This window comes from Sciurus vulgaris (genome assembly GCF_902686455.1).
Source record: "Sciurus vulgaris genome assembly, chromosome: 15".
Classification (NCBI taxonomy): Eukaryota; Metazoa; Chordata; class Mammalia; order Rodentia; family Sciuridae; genus Sciurus; species Sciurus vulgaris.
Window position 1 is genome coordinate 86,373,858 of NC_136476.1, and position 16,001 is coordinate 86,389,858.

General features: G+C 45.1%; 1 protein-coding gene across 1 annotated transcript in view; it reads right to left on the bottom strand.

Moving 5' to 3' along the window:
• MED27 (mediator complex subunit 27) overlaps positions 1-16,001 on the bottom strand; it is a 192,465-nt gene that overhangs the window by 58,100 nt on the left and 118,364 nt on the right. Inside the window, exon 4 of the mRNA XM_079111779.1 lies at positions 88-181. Within this exon, the coding sequence (XP_078967905.1) occupies positions 88-181 (94 nt within the window). The remainder of the gene's footprint in view (positions 1-87; positions 182-16,001) is intronic.

Below are 16,001 nucleotides of genomic sequence, written 5' to 3' on the forward strand. Positions count from 1 at the left end.
AGAGATTCTACAACACAGGGCCAGAGAGTTAATTTTGAAGACAATTTTTCTTCCACATGTCTCCACAAATAGTCAAGCAGCTCTTACCAGAAGCATAGCTGATGTGCCATTGGGTCTGGATAAGTGGATGGACATCTCAGGAAACATCCTGTCAATGCGGCTGATGACGTCATCCACATATCTAGGTGAGAATCAGAAACACACACGTGTGAACTAGAACCATACAAGGACTGTAAATCCATAGTGGTTTTTAAATTTAACAAACAACAACCAAAAAAAAAAATTGTTTTGAATGCTCATTCCTAACTATTCACTTCTTTTTTTTAAATGACAATTCTTTTTAGTTGTTGATGGACCTTTATTTTATTTATTTATATGCAGTGCTGAGAATCAAACCCAGTGCCTCCCTCGTGCCAGGCGAGCGCTCCACCACTGAGCCACAACCCCAGCCCTTAACTACTCATCTTCAGCCACGGTCTATTAACTTTCTTCCACAGGGGTGGGACTGTAGCTGTGCCACATTCCAGGCCACTGGGCTCCAGCAGGCAGCCTCCACCCTCAGGCCTCCTAGCCTCGTTGGTGGCAGCTTCCTGCTGCTGCCCGTCTCTGGGCTGCCCACCGATACCCAGGTAGCCAACCCTTGAGTTAAACTGCTCTGTTTTAAATACCCAAAGTCACTCCTGTTTCCTCAGTTGTGTTCTAATTCAAATCATAGCATATCACAAGTGTTGCTTAAATCAGTACTCTGTGTAACATTCCAAAATTCTGCTTATATTTTTAAAAAGCTCAGGAGTATGTTTATTGACTTATACAGATTTCTGTTTTACTAGATCTGTTTTGCCTTGATTTATTTGATTAGTTTTTCATTTGCTTAGTACGGCTTTATTCCTAAACTCTTAGACCCTAAGACTTCTCTCACTACAATCAAACACACCAGGCAAGCACCAGATCAATTCTTATCCTGCTAACAGGGAGAGCTCTGGTTTTTTTGGCCCAAGCAAAACCTGTATTTGGAGAGGCTTAAGAACCATCGAGACCACGACATCAAGCACTTGGCATGCATCTAGTACGTATTAAGCCCTCAAAGACTGCAAGTGCTCTTGCCAGCAGTTCTGCTACATCATGGGCCTAGTCTGCAAATGCGCTCCGCTCTCTTCGTGGGATGAGTTCTCCCTCTCTGAAGGCTCACTGTGGAGATGCCAGCCCACAGCATAAACAGAGCCGGTCTGGCTCAGGTCCCTGGAGAACAAAATCTCCGAGTATTTGTGCTCACCAGGCAATCACACTGGGCACAAAGGGGATGTACAATATAATAGCTGAGATGCAAAACTATCTATTAAGGCTTTGGCATTGGATTTCCTATCTGTTAGTTATGACAAATTAAATCACATGTCCATTAAATCAGGGACACGTAAAAGGCACACTCTCTGGGGGAAGGAGGAACAAGCTGAGCTGACAACACGAGAAGACTGCAGTTAGAACCTGGGCTCCTGAGGGAGGGGGGCAGCATGATGTCATTGGTTGAAAAGTGAACCCCAGCATTCGCAGGACAGAGGGTGGAAAGTGATCCTGCCAGTGCGGCCAGCAGGTTCCCCACTGCACATGAGAGCTGGAGAAGGAAGGGGAGCCAACCAGCATAGCGAGCAGATGGGCACGGAGGGGTGTGAGAGGCAGTGGAGGTGTGGAGGGCATCGGTGCGGGGAGTGAAGGCGGAGGGGGGCTGTGCGGCTCTTCAAGTGCACAATGGCTTCTACGAATCAGCGGCAGCAGCTCTCCCTCCCTCTCCAAAGGCCCGTAACGTGAGCATGAGGCGTGGAGAGGTTTCCTAGAGGTAAGGCCTCATCCTGGTGGCTGACCAGTACAGCTCTAGATTCACAGCCCCGTGACACACAGCCTTGGGTCCGAGCTGCAAAACTACAAAAAAATGTGAATACAGGAAAAAAGGAGGCAATAAACTCCTTTTGGTCACTGCCTGATGTCTACTCAAAGGGCAGAAGACACATGACTAAAACTCTATGCCAAGAGTTTACGCCAGGTCACTGGAAAATATTCCTGCATTTCTGGACTCCTTTTCTAAATCTGTGTGTGTGGCTTAAACCCAGTTTCTTCAGACTCAGCAGGAAGCAGAAGTCCACTGTCCTGTGTGAATGGAGGTCACTGCTAAGTCTATGCTAATGGGGCGGGGGAGGGGGAGGCAGGCATACTGAACTGACCCCCAATCGATAGCCCGCACAGCTCTGGACAGTGGAAAGCAATGAATATGCAGAACTTCGGCACAAAGGCAACATCATAATTTGCTTTCTCCTGTGCCTTTCACCTTGAAGCCTTCGGAAAACATGCTGGAAACTATAGCCTCTTTAGGAAAATGGGAACGGGTAGGTTATGTGACAACCCCAGGTCACACACGCTAGACACCAAGCCCGGTGTGTAGGTTTCCGGAATCCCATACCAACTCCCCGATTCCGCTGGCCTTTTCAGCAAGGGCCAGGGTTCTAATGGGGTCCGTCACAAATGCTCCCTGCCATTCCTGGCTTCCTTTACTTGTAAGGCCTTTGTGTACGAGGGAAGGCCACGGCAGAAGAAAACGAGTTCCTAGGAAAAGAGTCTGCAGAGAGGGCCGCGTGGGTTCCTCCCCGGCCCGTGATCTGAGCTCCAACCAGCAAACTCCATTCAAAGATTCTATTAGGCAAGAGTGAATTTTAAGGAGACTGCTTTTCATTCACATGCCTGACATAAAGGAGATGCAAATTTCTTTGTTATAAGTGACATTATGTGTTGGCTAAAAAGAGGAGGAGAGAAAGTCAGCTGCACCTTTAGTGGAGGAAAACAATGTTGAAATTTTAGAAGCAAAAATCAAAACACTTCATTTTTAAATAGACGCAGACTTTGAAACACAAATCCACCACTAGTAACTTGACAGAAACAAGGAAAGCTTGGAATGTCAAATTCAGTCTGGAGACAAAAACGGCACCTTCTTTTTGCTGGGGGCACAGGCTGGCCGGGAAGGTGGCCTTGGCAGCACTTCCCAGAACTGCCTCCCAGGGCGGTGCGCGTCTGCACGGAGCCCAAGCACGCATCGCCCGCTGCGAGAGCAGGACTGAGGACAGGTAGGAACAGCGTGCTCCCCTCCCACACTGCCACCATATGTCACACTCCGTTCCATGGCGGAATCAAATTACTTTAATTTTTACCTTTGGAATATAGGCAAACAAGCAGTAACACAGCAGTGGTGACTAGTTTACACTTGAGCAGACGCGGTGCGGAAAGACATTAATTTAGTGCCAAATTGAGCAGTGAGTCACAATTTGCACATATCTGTCAACCTGTTAACAGGGTAATAACTTGGAAAGATTGCTGTTCCTATTTACATTACAGGAGCTTTCGAAAATGGAGAGCTGCTTGGTTCTCCTTCTTTAAGCGCTCAGCTCATGAGCTGGCTTGATGGTCCAAGAACCAGGATAGGAACACAAACTTCTAGAAATCACAGGTTCAGATCAAAGTGTGATTCATAACTTCAGTATTTGCAGTAGAAAATCAAGTCTCAAGCAACCAGAGTCCTGCTTCCTGCCCTGCTCCCTAGTCATGGTCCAGTGGTTTATGATCCAATCTTTTCCAGGACAAACAGGCCAATTCTTCCTGAACTTTCTAAAGGTTTCCTGGGCCTGAGCTTCAGTCTCTGCTGTATCAGAAACAACCACACCATTATCAGATCCTAACGTTAATTTCTGTAGCCCCTTAAGTCTTGTTCTCTTCTGATTTTCTTCAAGAAGTTCAGCTTGCTCCAAAAATGGCCTTAATTAAAGTATACCAGGACATGAGAGGTCCCCTCGCCCAAAGTCCCCATGGATCTAGGCCTTTAGCAATCCCTCCAAGAGGTGGTCTGTGTGGATGTCCCACATCACCACCTCACAAGGCCTTGTCCTGCTGGATGGCCAGGTGGTTTGGAAGCCACTCGCCACCATCGTCACCCAGTTCTCTCATTTCCACTTGGCAGGATCACACTTAAATATTGCCTCCAGGAAAAAAAAAAAAAAAAAAAAAAAAAAAAACCAAGTATGATTGACAAATACACAACAGACTCTTGGGTTTTCCAATTTCTTTCATCAGTGGCTTTAAATCTTTTTTGGGTCCCAAATTCTATGGAGAAGGTACTGAAAATGAACATGCATCTGCAGGAAGTTTTACTACAATTCCCTGCCATTCACAAGCCCCAGTGCCATTTGTGGACCTTGCCCACTCTTTCCAGAACCCAGGTCTCTGGTGTTTTCTTCTTGTTGCTTTCCCAGTGGTTTTGTTTTGAGGATACTGCCACGGTGGCGGGTCAGGTGGTGTCTACGCATCTATCTGTTCATCCACCATCCTCTTACCTTGGTTGCAGCCTAGAAGTGAACACAACTGAACTGGGATAGGGTACAATGAATCTAAAAGCTCTAGTAATCTTAAAATCATGTTTCCATGACGGAGCCCTTAGGTTAGTTTTATTTATCTTGAATTAGTAAATAAAATTTATACATATTTATCATGTAAAATGTTTCTGAAATGTGTGCACATTGCAGAATGGCTTTATCAAGTTAATTAACACAAGCATTACCTCACATACTTACCATTTTGTGTGCATGGTGAGAATAATTAAAAGCTATTACCTCGGTAAATTTTAAGAATATGATACATTGCTATTAACTAGAGTTACTATGTTGTACAAGATATTTCCTGAACTTGCTTCCTCCTAACTGGACCACATCTTTCCAACTCGACCCCCTAGTGAGCCTGTTAACTACCATTCTACTCTGCTCCTAAGAATTTGACTTTTAAAGATTCCGCATATAAGTTGAGATCATGTGATATGTATCACTCAGTGCCTGGTTTATTTAACTTAAAATAATAGTCTCTAGGTTCATTCATGTTGTTGCAAATGACTGAATTTCCTTCTTTTAAAGGTTGAATAGTATTCAAATGTGCACACACATCACATTTTCTTGGTCCACTAATCCGCTGATGAACACTTAGTTGACTCCGTATCTTGACTACTTGACTAATGCTACAGTGAACACGGGAGTGCAGATGTCTCTTAACATGCTGACTTCATTTCCTGTGAACACACACCCAGTAGTGGGACTGCTAAATCATATGGAGCTCTATTTTTAATTTTTGGAGGAACCTCCATACTGTTTTCCATAATGGCTATACTAATTTACATTTCCACCATGAATGCGCAAGCACCCTTTCCCCCACTCCTCACCAACATTCATCTTTCATGTTTGTTTGTATCTGAAGAACTGCCTCTCGCTGTTAATTAATCCTTCCTACAAGGTCAAGGAACACGTGAGGTCACGTGAACATGGGAAACCAACCAGCACTGCCCTCCACAGCCACCTACCCTTGATTCACAGAGCTCCTTACTGGGCTAAGGAAAGAGCTCCCTGCTTTCTGCACTTCTGTGAAGGCACAGTTCAGTGGGAACTAAAGCCTCCGATCCTCAGAGGGCCAAGGACACCATCCCTTCATTTGGCTCCTGCTATTTCCAGGTCCCTGGAAGGTTCTCTGCACAGCTGCTCCCACCCCTATGCCTAGGTCATTCTTCCTTACGCTGCAAGTCTTTGGGTTCAGCTGAAACAACACATTCTCAGGAATGCCTTCCCTGGAACGCCCTCGCTCCCCCACCTGTCATTGCACCCCACCTTGGAATGGTGCTATTAAATTCTGTCACTCCTGCACATTTGTCATTACCCAGTTTTTGAGTGTTTACTCAGTATGGAGCTTCTGGATCCCAGGGCTCCCTGGGATGGAAGGGTTGCCCTCTTCCATGCGGGATTCCTGCCACAGTGCCTGGCACCTTGCAAACATGCCCTTATTAGTTGCTGAACAAGTAGGCGGCATGTTCGAAAACAGCCATGCAGACCCGCATTAGGCAACTATGAAACAACTACAATGCAAAGTTCTCGTTAGCCCATGAAGATTTGAGGTGTGGGTGAGTTCATTACATCAGCTGTCAAAAGTCACTAACAACAGTGGCCTGAGAGCGCCTCAAAACAAACCTCAAAGAAAGCAGCACAGACCCTTTGAAGTCCTGGGCTCGATGAGCAGCCACCGAACCGGCATCTGTTCTGGTGAGAGCTCGATGCCTCTCAGAAGCAAGAGCCTTCTGAAGAAGCGTACTGTACGGGCGTGCCGGTCTAACATTCTGCTTCTAATGAACTAATTAATTCTGCAAAATATTAGTACAAAGCTGTGTGCTACCAAATTGGGATTACAATACCAAATGACAGCACAGAATGTGGAAGACATTCCCAAAGATATCGGTTTTGCAAAACATTCATTTTCTACTCTACACAGTAAGATACATTGCAAACTATTTGTTATTAAAGACTTAAAATAATTTACTGGACAGATGGCTTAGTTCTCTAAAGTCTGACCCCTCCTCAGAAGGAAAAAAAAAAAAAAAAACCTGGCCCCCAGCCAGCGATCTCATGTTGGTGTGATGCTTAGCAGCTCCAGCCGGATTTAAATAGCATTTACCCCACACAGTGTGTAAGATACATGCTGTTCATTTTCTCCACCCATACACAAAAATCTAAGCGTTAGGAATGCATATATTAATAAACCACCTTTTTGGGGAAAGGGTAAGGGCCAGTAACTATCGTGAAGGAAACTGTTTGCATCATCTGAAAATGATACAAGATTTTCCCCGGCACCTGTCCACAACCATGAGATGGCAAGGCCGCCAGTGGGTGGAAACAGATGGGGGCTATTTAATTACTACACGAGAAGGAGATGACTGGAGCTACAACCACCAAGCTCATGAGGCTGAAGAAAGGAACCAGTAACGGGTCAAACTCGATTACATCCAGGATTTGTAACGCGCCTGCACCATGGCTGCAAAGGATCGCTGGTTATTCTCTCAAGAAAATGAAAAGCACTTTCTAAACTGTCTACCGAACCACAAGACGGGGTGCACTGCAGACAGAAATAGGAGCCTTTGCTAGGTTTCTACCCCATCTTTTTCCTGCTGCGCCCTACTTGCTGGTGAACTGCTCCCCTCCAAAGGGACTCTCAAGAGCCTCAAAATCTCTTTGCGGAAACTCCACCCCTGAGCAGGCAGGGCTGGCATCACTGGGGAGAGTGGCATCCTGGGAGTGAAGAGCGGGCAGGCATGAGGAGGAGGAGGGGAGCTGGGCCCAGCTCTCGTCTTCATTGCCATTGAATTTGTCCATGTGTTACCTGAATGCAGTCAGCAGAACCACCCAGGCAAGCAAACAAAGCATCCCTTCGTTTCCGAAAGGTGGCCAAATCCACAAAGACCAGCACACATGGGAACACCTACACCAGCTGCCCGCCCGCTGCCTCCAGCAGCCCAGCGAGCTCAGAGACGTGTCAGGGATTAGACCGCAGTGCGAATCCCAGCATTAAAACAGCCTCCTTCTCACACACCACGTGGCATGAGGCAGAGAGGTGGAGAACTGAGTTGTGAAGCATTCTACTGTATCTACTAGCAAACATTTTCTGAAGGTCCACCACTCTCAACACAGCCCACTCCTGGAATGATCTAGGTAGGAAGATGGAAAGCCTCCGTGGCTGCTGGCCAGGGCTGTCTGCTGTGAGGCGAGCACAGAACAGCCAGGCTTCGTGTGCTAAGCACATCCACATCCTTTACCTCCTGTGCTCTCTCGCCACCTCTGGAAGCAAGCAGGGCAAGCGTTAAACTCCTTTTATAAATGACAGGAAACAGGGGGCTCCGTGACTGACCCAAGGTAACACATGGCTAGGTGGTGAAGCCGAACAGGAGTCCATGCCTCTGGACTCCCCACTCCAGGGGCTCCTTACACACCACTACACTAGGTTTCATTAGGTCTGCGAGGATTCCAAGAAAAAGCAAATTGCATTTTGTCACAACTCAAACTTCTTCTGAAACAACTAGGGCCAGTTTTAGAAGTGCAGTAAAAAGATGAAATCAACGGATGGTTTTCCTTCTCCGTACATTCAGTAACTACCCATTCAGTGTCTATGGGAGCCCAGGAACTCAAGCAGGACCATGGGGGTCTCTGCCCTCAGGGTGCTTACAGTTCAATTGCTTACAAATCAAATCTCCTCTGGTTCTCCTGCTGGGTTTTCGATTTTGCAACTCAGAGTGCAAGTTTGGTAGGCACAGGAAGAAGTGAAGTAGTGACCATTTGCCTTGAATTTTATTTTGTATTAATCACTAAAATGCACGTTTTTCTAAATTTCTGTTCTCTTGCATTACAAATTGATTTGAAGTTTGTGCATTCCAGTTTTTCCTAAAACATTTAAGCAACAGGGTAAGCTGGGAAATGTAATTTCACTAACTTCTCTGCAAGTCCTCACAAATCTGAGAGAGAGAGAAACAGAGACAGAACTCCTAACAACAAAACACCAATTAACAATAGTTATTAAATCAGTTACTGCTGTCAGATCTATTGAAAGGACATTCAGAACCCAGACAGGTTCAGAGGAGTGGTGAACCAAGATGCAACAGTCCCCCCTAGAGAAGGTGACCCCAGGACTTCTGGCATAAACCCTAGCTGACTGGGGCACACAATGCAGACCCTCTCGACTCCAGCATCTTTCCTTCCATCCCCAGGTGCAGCTGAGGACTGGTCACTTGTGCAGTCTGGTTTGCTCATATGTGGCTCTTTCTGGCAATGTTCTGAGGTGGTGGTGACAGTGTGACACATGAATACAGAATAAGATTTTATTTCCTTGGGATTTTTTTTTTTTTTTAATGTCCTTGAGGATGCACATGGTAGATTTCACAAAGAGAACGATCAATTCCTGAACACATAATTTATTTTAGTCATAACAATACATTAAGCAAATGCATTCCGGTAGTCAGAAATGGTCAACACATTTCAGGAAACCGTAAAATCCCTCCTGGGACAAATACACAGTTTGTGTGACAGCCATTTCATTTTGTTTTCACTCACCAGACGATCAGCTCCTTGAGGGGAGAGTCTGAGGTTCCACCTCTAGTCCTGTGGTGATTTTGAACAAAACATGCACTCAATACACTGGGTGACCTGGCTTGATTAAATAAACAGATTCAGTCAAGGCAAAATAAAGTTCAGAGTAAACAGAATCTGGTTCTGTAATTGTTTCTTCTACAGCAGGTACAAATTCTAAACCAGAAAATGTCATCTGAGGGAGTGCATAGTCACAGCTAGGTTGCTCCCTGCCCTGCTCCTGACAGCGTGAACGCCAGTGGCTGGGTGGTGACGCAGAATGACGATGACAACGTGGACAGCAGCTCAGACAAAATCAGTCATCCTCGGGGAGTCTCCTGGCTGGAGTGTTGGAGGGTTCCTTCCCCAACTCCTCCTCCCAAGCAAACCCCCTTCAGGTCTTTGCTGAATGGGACCTTCTTCAAAGTGCCCAGAGGAAAAACCAGCCCAGCACCACTGCTCACAGCATCCTGAGAGCACACGTGTATTGGGGGCAGCCGTGTGATGCTCACTGGACCCATCGGAGGAGAACGCCACAAGAGGAAGGTCTGGTCCCCCTTGCTGTGCCATCAGCCCTGGCCCCTCTGTCCAGCACACAGCAGACTCCCCCATGGAATCTGGCAGATGAATGGCACATGCAGGACCCTTAAAATTGGGACACAGCGTGACAGAATCTGAGGCTGGGATGCAGGGATCGCAGGGATCCGGGTGCTCAAGCTGTCACTCTGCCCTTTCAGACAAGTCACTTTAGCCTCTTAAGCTCTGGCTTCTTTATCCGTAAAATAAGGATTCCAACATGGTTTTCTTCACACGCCATTATGAGATCTACAGGAGAAAGCGTGGCATGTAAAGCACTTAGCTGAAAATACACAATTCATAACATCAGCTATTCTTTTTATGTGTCAAAATATTGCCTTTTTCTGCTGAAAAAGGTCTGGCATGTGTGCCTCAGTACAGAGGAACACAGAGCCCCAGCAGGTCGATCACAGCCCAGGACTGCGGGAGAGGAGCAGGAAAGGAGGGAAGACACTTCCGGTCTCCTGCTTATTTTCAACACGCACTGAGAGGGAAGATGCTCCTGTCCAGTATGGTCCTGAAGCATGGCTGAGTGCGGTGGGCCAGGATCTACGCTGGCACCTTCCCTCTGTCCCTCCTCCACCCGGCCCTGAGCTCTGGAGGCCAGCAGTAGCTACTGGCCGGAGGGTCACAGGGCAGGAGCAAGAGGCTGTGGATCACTGAAGGCTGCCTGTGACAATTCAACAATGACAAAACACCAAGGACTCCAGCCCTGCAGCACAGGGGAAGCGGCAAGGACTGTGGCAGTGGAAGCCAGCCGTGACTGCGACAGAGGCTTCCTCAGTGGCTGCAGAGTGCAGCACTAGCTGTCTTGGGTTCACTGTTTCTCCCCAACCCACCCTGCCCCAACCGCCCACTTTTAAAGAGCGTGGGCAGAGGTACAACTCAAGGGACGTTACCCTTCCAGACTAATTAACTCGGCTGGAGCACTGGGCCTGGCTCCTCTGCCCTCCGGCTTCTGACTGGCTTTGGCCAGAGGGAAGCTCAGAGAAGACGTGTGGAAGGGTAGTGAGGGCGGGGTATCGATTCTGCAGCAAGTCACCAGGGACTGGCTGCATCGTCACCAAAGCTACCAACACCCCTCTCCACATAGCTGGTCTATGCACACTCTCCCTTTTCCTGGCTTCCAGGACCAGGACCCCTCTCACCCTGGGGGATCAGGAAGGGCTCTGCCCATTGGACCTAGATGGGGTACTGCCCTGGGCCCTGGCAGATTCTCGACACTGCCCACTTCACGGACACAGTCCCTTTATTAAGGCTCCTCAGTCCAGAAATAGTGCCCCACTAAAGGTTCTTCTTAAGCAAAACACAAGGCACTGAATCCAGCACTGTAATTCTGCAAGTTGGGACGGGAAATGTGGTGAACTGGGAAGTATTTAAATTAATGGAGGGTAGCAGCGATGGGAGTATTCTTAATTGGTAACGAAGTAAAAACTTCACATGCCTTTTGTTTACTTGACTGAACAACGTTCGCTGAACAAAATTTTCCTGGAGCATTTTAACTGTGGTGTATTTCCTGTCATTCACAACCACTAATGGCCTCACGATCAGAGGACCTGCCTCCCGAGAAGGAGCAGCACCCAGCTGCCTCCCTGCCTTTCTTCAACCGCCCTGCACCTCCCCACAACAGGAACCAAGTGCTCCCTCCCAGACCACTGCCATAGCTAGTGTGCTCCCGCTAAGTCCACTGTCAAATCCACATTCCCCCTGGACTAGTCTCAAAGCGAAGCACACATACTCACAAAGAGGTGCAGGGGCTGATTTTAGGTAACATACAGATGAACATCATTTTAATATATATGAATAGAACAATATATAATAGCAAACAGAACATGTGATTCCATGAATACACTGCTCAGCTATGCCCCCAGGGAGGCTCATTTTTAAAAGTGGGTTTATTTGAAAAAAAAAAAAAAAAAGTTATGCAAATAGTAGAAGAGTTGACCAAAGGTTGTGACAAAAATCCTATAGGTGGCTTGTGAATGATGGAGTTTATAAACAGCTTAAAAAAAAAAAAAAAAAAAAAAAAAACACCTTTATTTATTTTTATGTGGTACTGAGAATTGAATCCAGTGCCTCACCTGTGCTAGGCAACCACTTTACCACTGAGTCAAACCACAGACCCTAAAAACATCTTTTTAAAGTAAGGCAGGTAATTAAACAGTTTGGTTTTGGGGGGCGGAGGGGTTGCCTATATTTGTAAATTATTGGGTTTTTATCCACTCCAAATGAATTCTTATGATAGTACCTTGGGGGCAGGGGAGTCCTCATGGCTACATTTCCAGGTGTTGGAGAAAGGGACATACCTCCCAGAGACAGCACCCAGGTCAGCAGCACTGCACAGCGAGGGCCCCCAGAACAACTAAAAGAACATGGCGGTGGCACTACCAGCAGCATCCATGGCCCCTGGCTCTGTACTCCTGCCACCACTTTCAAAAGGAGATAAAAATGGTGCCAGTTCCTCTCAGAGGACCCAAATCTGGGATTCTAGCTGAGACAGGGAATCAGAAGCACCAGAGCAAGCTGAAGGGGTGCCTCCCGCAGGCACCATGCCACACGCCAGACTCGACGTTCACACAGCTCCCAGCTCAGGCACCCTGTGCTGCCAGTCCTTCACATCCTTGCACAAAATCTGCCACATGGGCCATCAGAGGAGAAGCAAGGTCCGTCGCTTGAACCTCTGTGGACCTACACTCACTGCCCCTCTTCCTGTGCCTCCCCCGAGGTATCCTGCTCCAAGGAAACCCCTCTGCCCCGGCAAGGGGACAAATGCATGAGAAGAAAGCCCACCCTTTACGAGCAAGGAAGTCAAAAGAAAAAGTCCCCAAAAAGTGGAAGGGTGAACCATGCAAAAGATGGAGTGATTCTAGAAGTGTCTGCTCCCCAAAAAGGTTAGTCACACCGCTCAGCAACTGACAGGACAGTAGACCCAGAAACAGTGAGAGTGCACAGGACTGAATACTTCTCTTTTCTTTGGTACAGGGATTGAACCCAGGGGTGCTCTACAGCTCTCAGCCAGATTCCCCAGCACTTTTTATTTTTGAGACAGGGTCTCACTAAATTGCTTACAGCCTTGCTAAGTTGCTGAGGCTGGCCTGTAACTTGTGATCCTCCTGCCTCAGCCTCCTGAGTTACTAGGATTACAGGTGTGCACACCCTACTCAGCAGCTTGAACACTTTTGACCTAAACTGCAAGTATATTCTGTACCCCAAACAGAATATACATCCTTTTCAAGTGCACATGGAATGTTCACACTATGGACCAACAGCTGGGTCTTAAAACAAGTCCAAAAATCTTGCAGGATATGTTTGCTGACCACAACTAAAATTTAAAATCAGTAATGAAAATATATCAGAAGATCCCCCCTCTGAGATATTTGGAAATTAAAAACAAAACTCATAACTATATAACTCACAGGTTAAGAAGAAATCACAAAGGAAATCATAAAATTTCCTGAACTGAACGATAGTAAAAATACATTTAAATTTTTGGGACATGGGTAAAGCCATGCTTAGAGGGAAACTCACATTTTTTCATCTTTCTTTTTTCCACTTTTTATACGGTGCATTAGGGTGGTACACAATGGTGGGATCTGTTGTTACATTTCTGTGCCTGCCACACTAGAACAATATTATTTCCCCTCGTCCTCTTCCCTTCCCTTGGTCCCTTTCTTCTACCCACTTTCTCCCTTGGATTTTCATGAGATCCCCCATCGTTCTTTTCCTTTTTCCTCTCTGGCTTTCACATATGACAGAAACTTCTGACCCTTAAACTTCTGAGTCCGGCTTATTCTGCTTAATATAATATTCTCAAGTTCCATCCATCATCCTGCAAATGGCCTAATTTCATTTTTATTAATGGCTGAATAAAACTCCACTGTGTGTATATACTACATTTTCTTTTTTTTTATTGTAAACAAATGGGATACATGTTGTTTCTCTGTTTGTACATGGTGTAAAGGCATACCATTTGTGTAATCATAAATTTACATAGAGTAATGTTGTTTGATTCATTCTGTTATTTTTTCCCTTCCCCCCACCCCTCCCACCCCTCTTTTCCCTCTATACAGTCCTTCCTTCCTCCATTCTTGCCTCCCTCCCTAACCCTAACTGTAACCTAACACTTACCCCTCCCACCCCCTATTATGTGTCATCATCCACTTATTAGCGATATCATTTGTCCTTTGGTTTTTTGAGATTGGCTTATCTCACTTAGCATGATATTCTCCAATTTCATCCATTTGCCTGCAAATGCCATAATTTTATCATTCTTTATGGCTGAGTAATACTCCACTGTATATATACACCACAGTTTCTATATCCATTCATCAATTGAAGGACATCTAGGTTGGTTCCACAATCTGGCTATTGTGAATTGAGCAGCTATGAACATTGATGTGGCTGTATCTGTAGCATGCTGATTTTAAGTCCTTTGGGTATAGGCCAAGGAGTGGGATAGCTGGGTCAAATGGTGGTTCCATTCCAAGTTTTCTAAGGAATCTCCACACTGCTTTCCAGAGTGGCTGCACTAATTTGCAGTCCCACCAGCAATGCATGAGTGTACCTTTCTCCCCACATCCTCGCCAATACCTGTTGCTGCTTGTATTCTTGATAATCGCCATTCTAATTGGGGTGAGATGGAATCCTAGCATAGTTTTGATTGCATTTCTCTTATTACTAGAGATGGTGAACATTTTTTTCATATATCTGGTGATTGCTTGTACATCTTCTTCTGTGAAGTGTCTATTCATTTCCTTCGCCCATTTGTCCACTGTATTATTTGAATTCTTGGAGTAGAGTTTTTTGAGTTCTTTATAGATTCTGGAGATTAGTGCTCTATCTGAAGTATGAGTGGCAAAGATTTTCTCCCACTCTGTAGGCTCTCTCTTCGCATTGCTGATAGTTTCCTTTGCTGAGAGAAAGCTTTTTAGTTTGAATCTATCCCAGTTATTGATTCTTGCTTTTATTTCTTGTGCTATGGGAGTCCTGTTGAGGAAGTCTGGTCCTAAGCTGACATGTTGAAGACCTGAACCTACTTTTTCTTCTATAATCTGTAGGGTCTCTGGTCTGATTCTGAGGTCCTTAATCCATTTTGAGTTTAGTTTCGTGCATGGTGAGAGATATGGGTTTAGTTTCATTCTGTTGCATATGGACTTCCAATTCTTCCAGCATCATTTGTTGAAGAGGCTAACTTTTCTCCATTGTATATTTTTGGCCTCTTTGTCTAGTATGAGAATATTGTATTTATTTGGGTTTGTGTCTGTGTCCTCTATTCTGTACCATTGATCTACCTGTCTATTTTGGTACCAATACCATGCAGTTTTTGTTACTATTGCTTTGTAGCAGAGTTGAAGATCTGGTATTGCGATACCCCCTGTTTTATTCTTCCTGCTAAGGATTGCTTTAGCTATTCTGGGTTTCTTATTCTTCCAGATGAATTTCATAATTGCTTGCTCTATTTCTGTAAGGTACATCATTGGAATTTTAATTGGAATTGCATTGAATCTGTATAGCACTTTTGGTAGTATGGCCATTTTGACAATATTAATTCTTCCTATCCAAGAACAAGGGAGATCTTTCCATCTTCTAAGGTTTTCTTTAATTTCTTTCTTTAGTGTTCTGTAGTTCTCATTGTAGAGGTCTTTCACCTCTTTTGTGAGATTGATTCCCAAGTATTTTATTTTTTTCGAGGCTATTGTGAATGGGGTAGTTTTCCTAATTATTCTTTCCAAAGACTCATCACTTATGTATAAAAATGCATTAGATTTATGTGCATTGATCTTACATCCTGCTACTTTACTGAATTCACTTATGAGTTCTAAAAGTTTTCTGGTGGAATTTCCTGGTTCCTCTAAGTATATAATCATATCATCAGCAAATAGGGATAGTTTGAGTTCTTCTTTTCCTATTCATATCCCTTTAATTTCTTTGGTCTATCTAATTGCTCTGGCTAGAGTTTCAAGGACGATATTGAATACAAGTGGTGAAAGAGGGCATCCCTGCCTTGTTCCAGTTTTTAGGGGGAATGCTTTCAGTTTTTCACCATTTAGAATGATATTAGCCATGGGCTTAGCATAGATGGTCTTTACAATGTTAAGGAATGTTCCCACTATCCCTATTTTTTCTAGTGTTTTGAACATGAAGGGGTGCTGTATTTCATCAAATGCTTTTTCTGCATCTATTGAAATAATCATGTGATTCTTGACTTTAAGTCTATTGATATGGTGAATTACATTTATTGATTTCCTGATGTTCAACCAACCTTGCATCCCCGGGATGAAACCCACTTGATCATGGTGCACTATCTTTTTAATGTTTTTGTATGCGATTTGTTAAAATTTTGTTGAGAATTTTTGCGTCGATGTTCATTAAGAATTTTTGCGTCGATGTTCTGAAATTTTCTTTCCTCGATGTGTCTCTGTCTGGTTTAGGTATCAGGGTAATATTGACTTCATAGAATGAGTTTGGGAG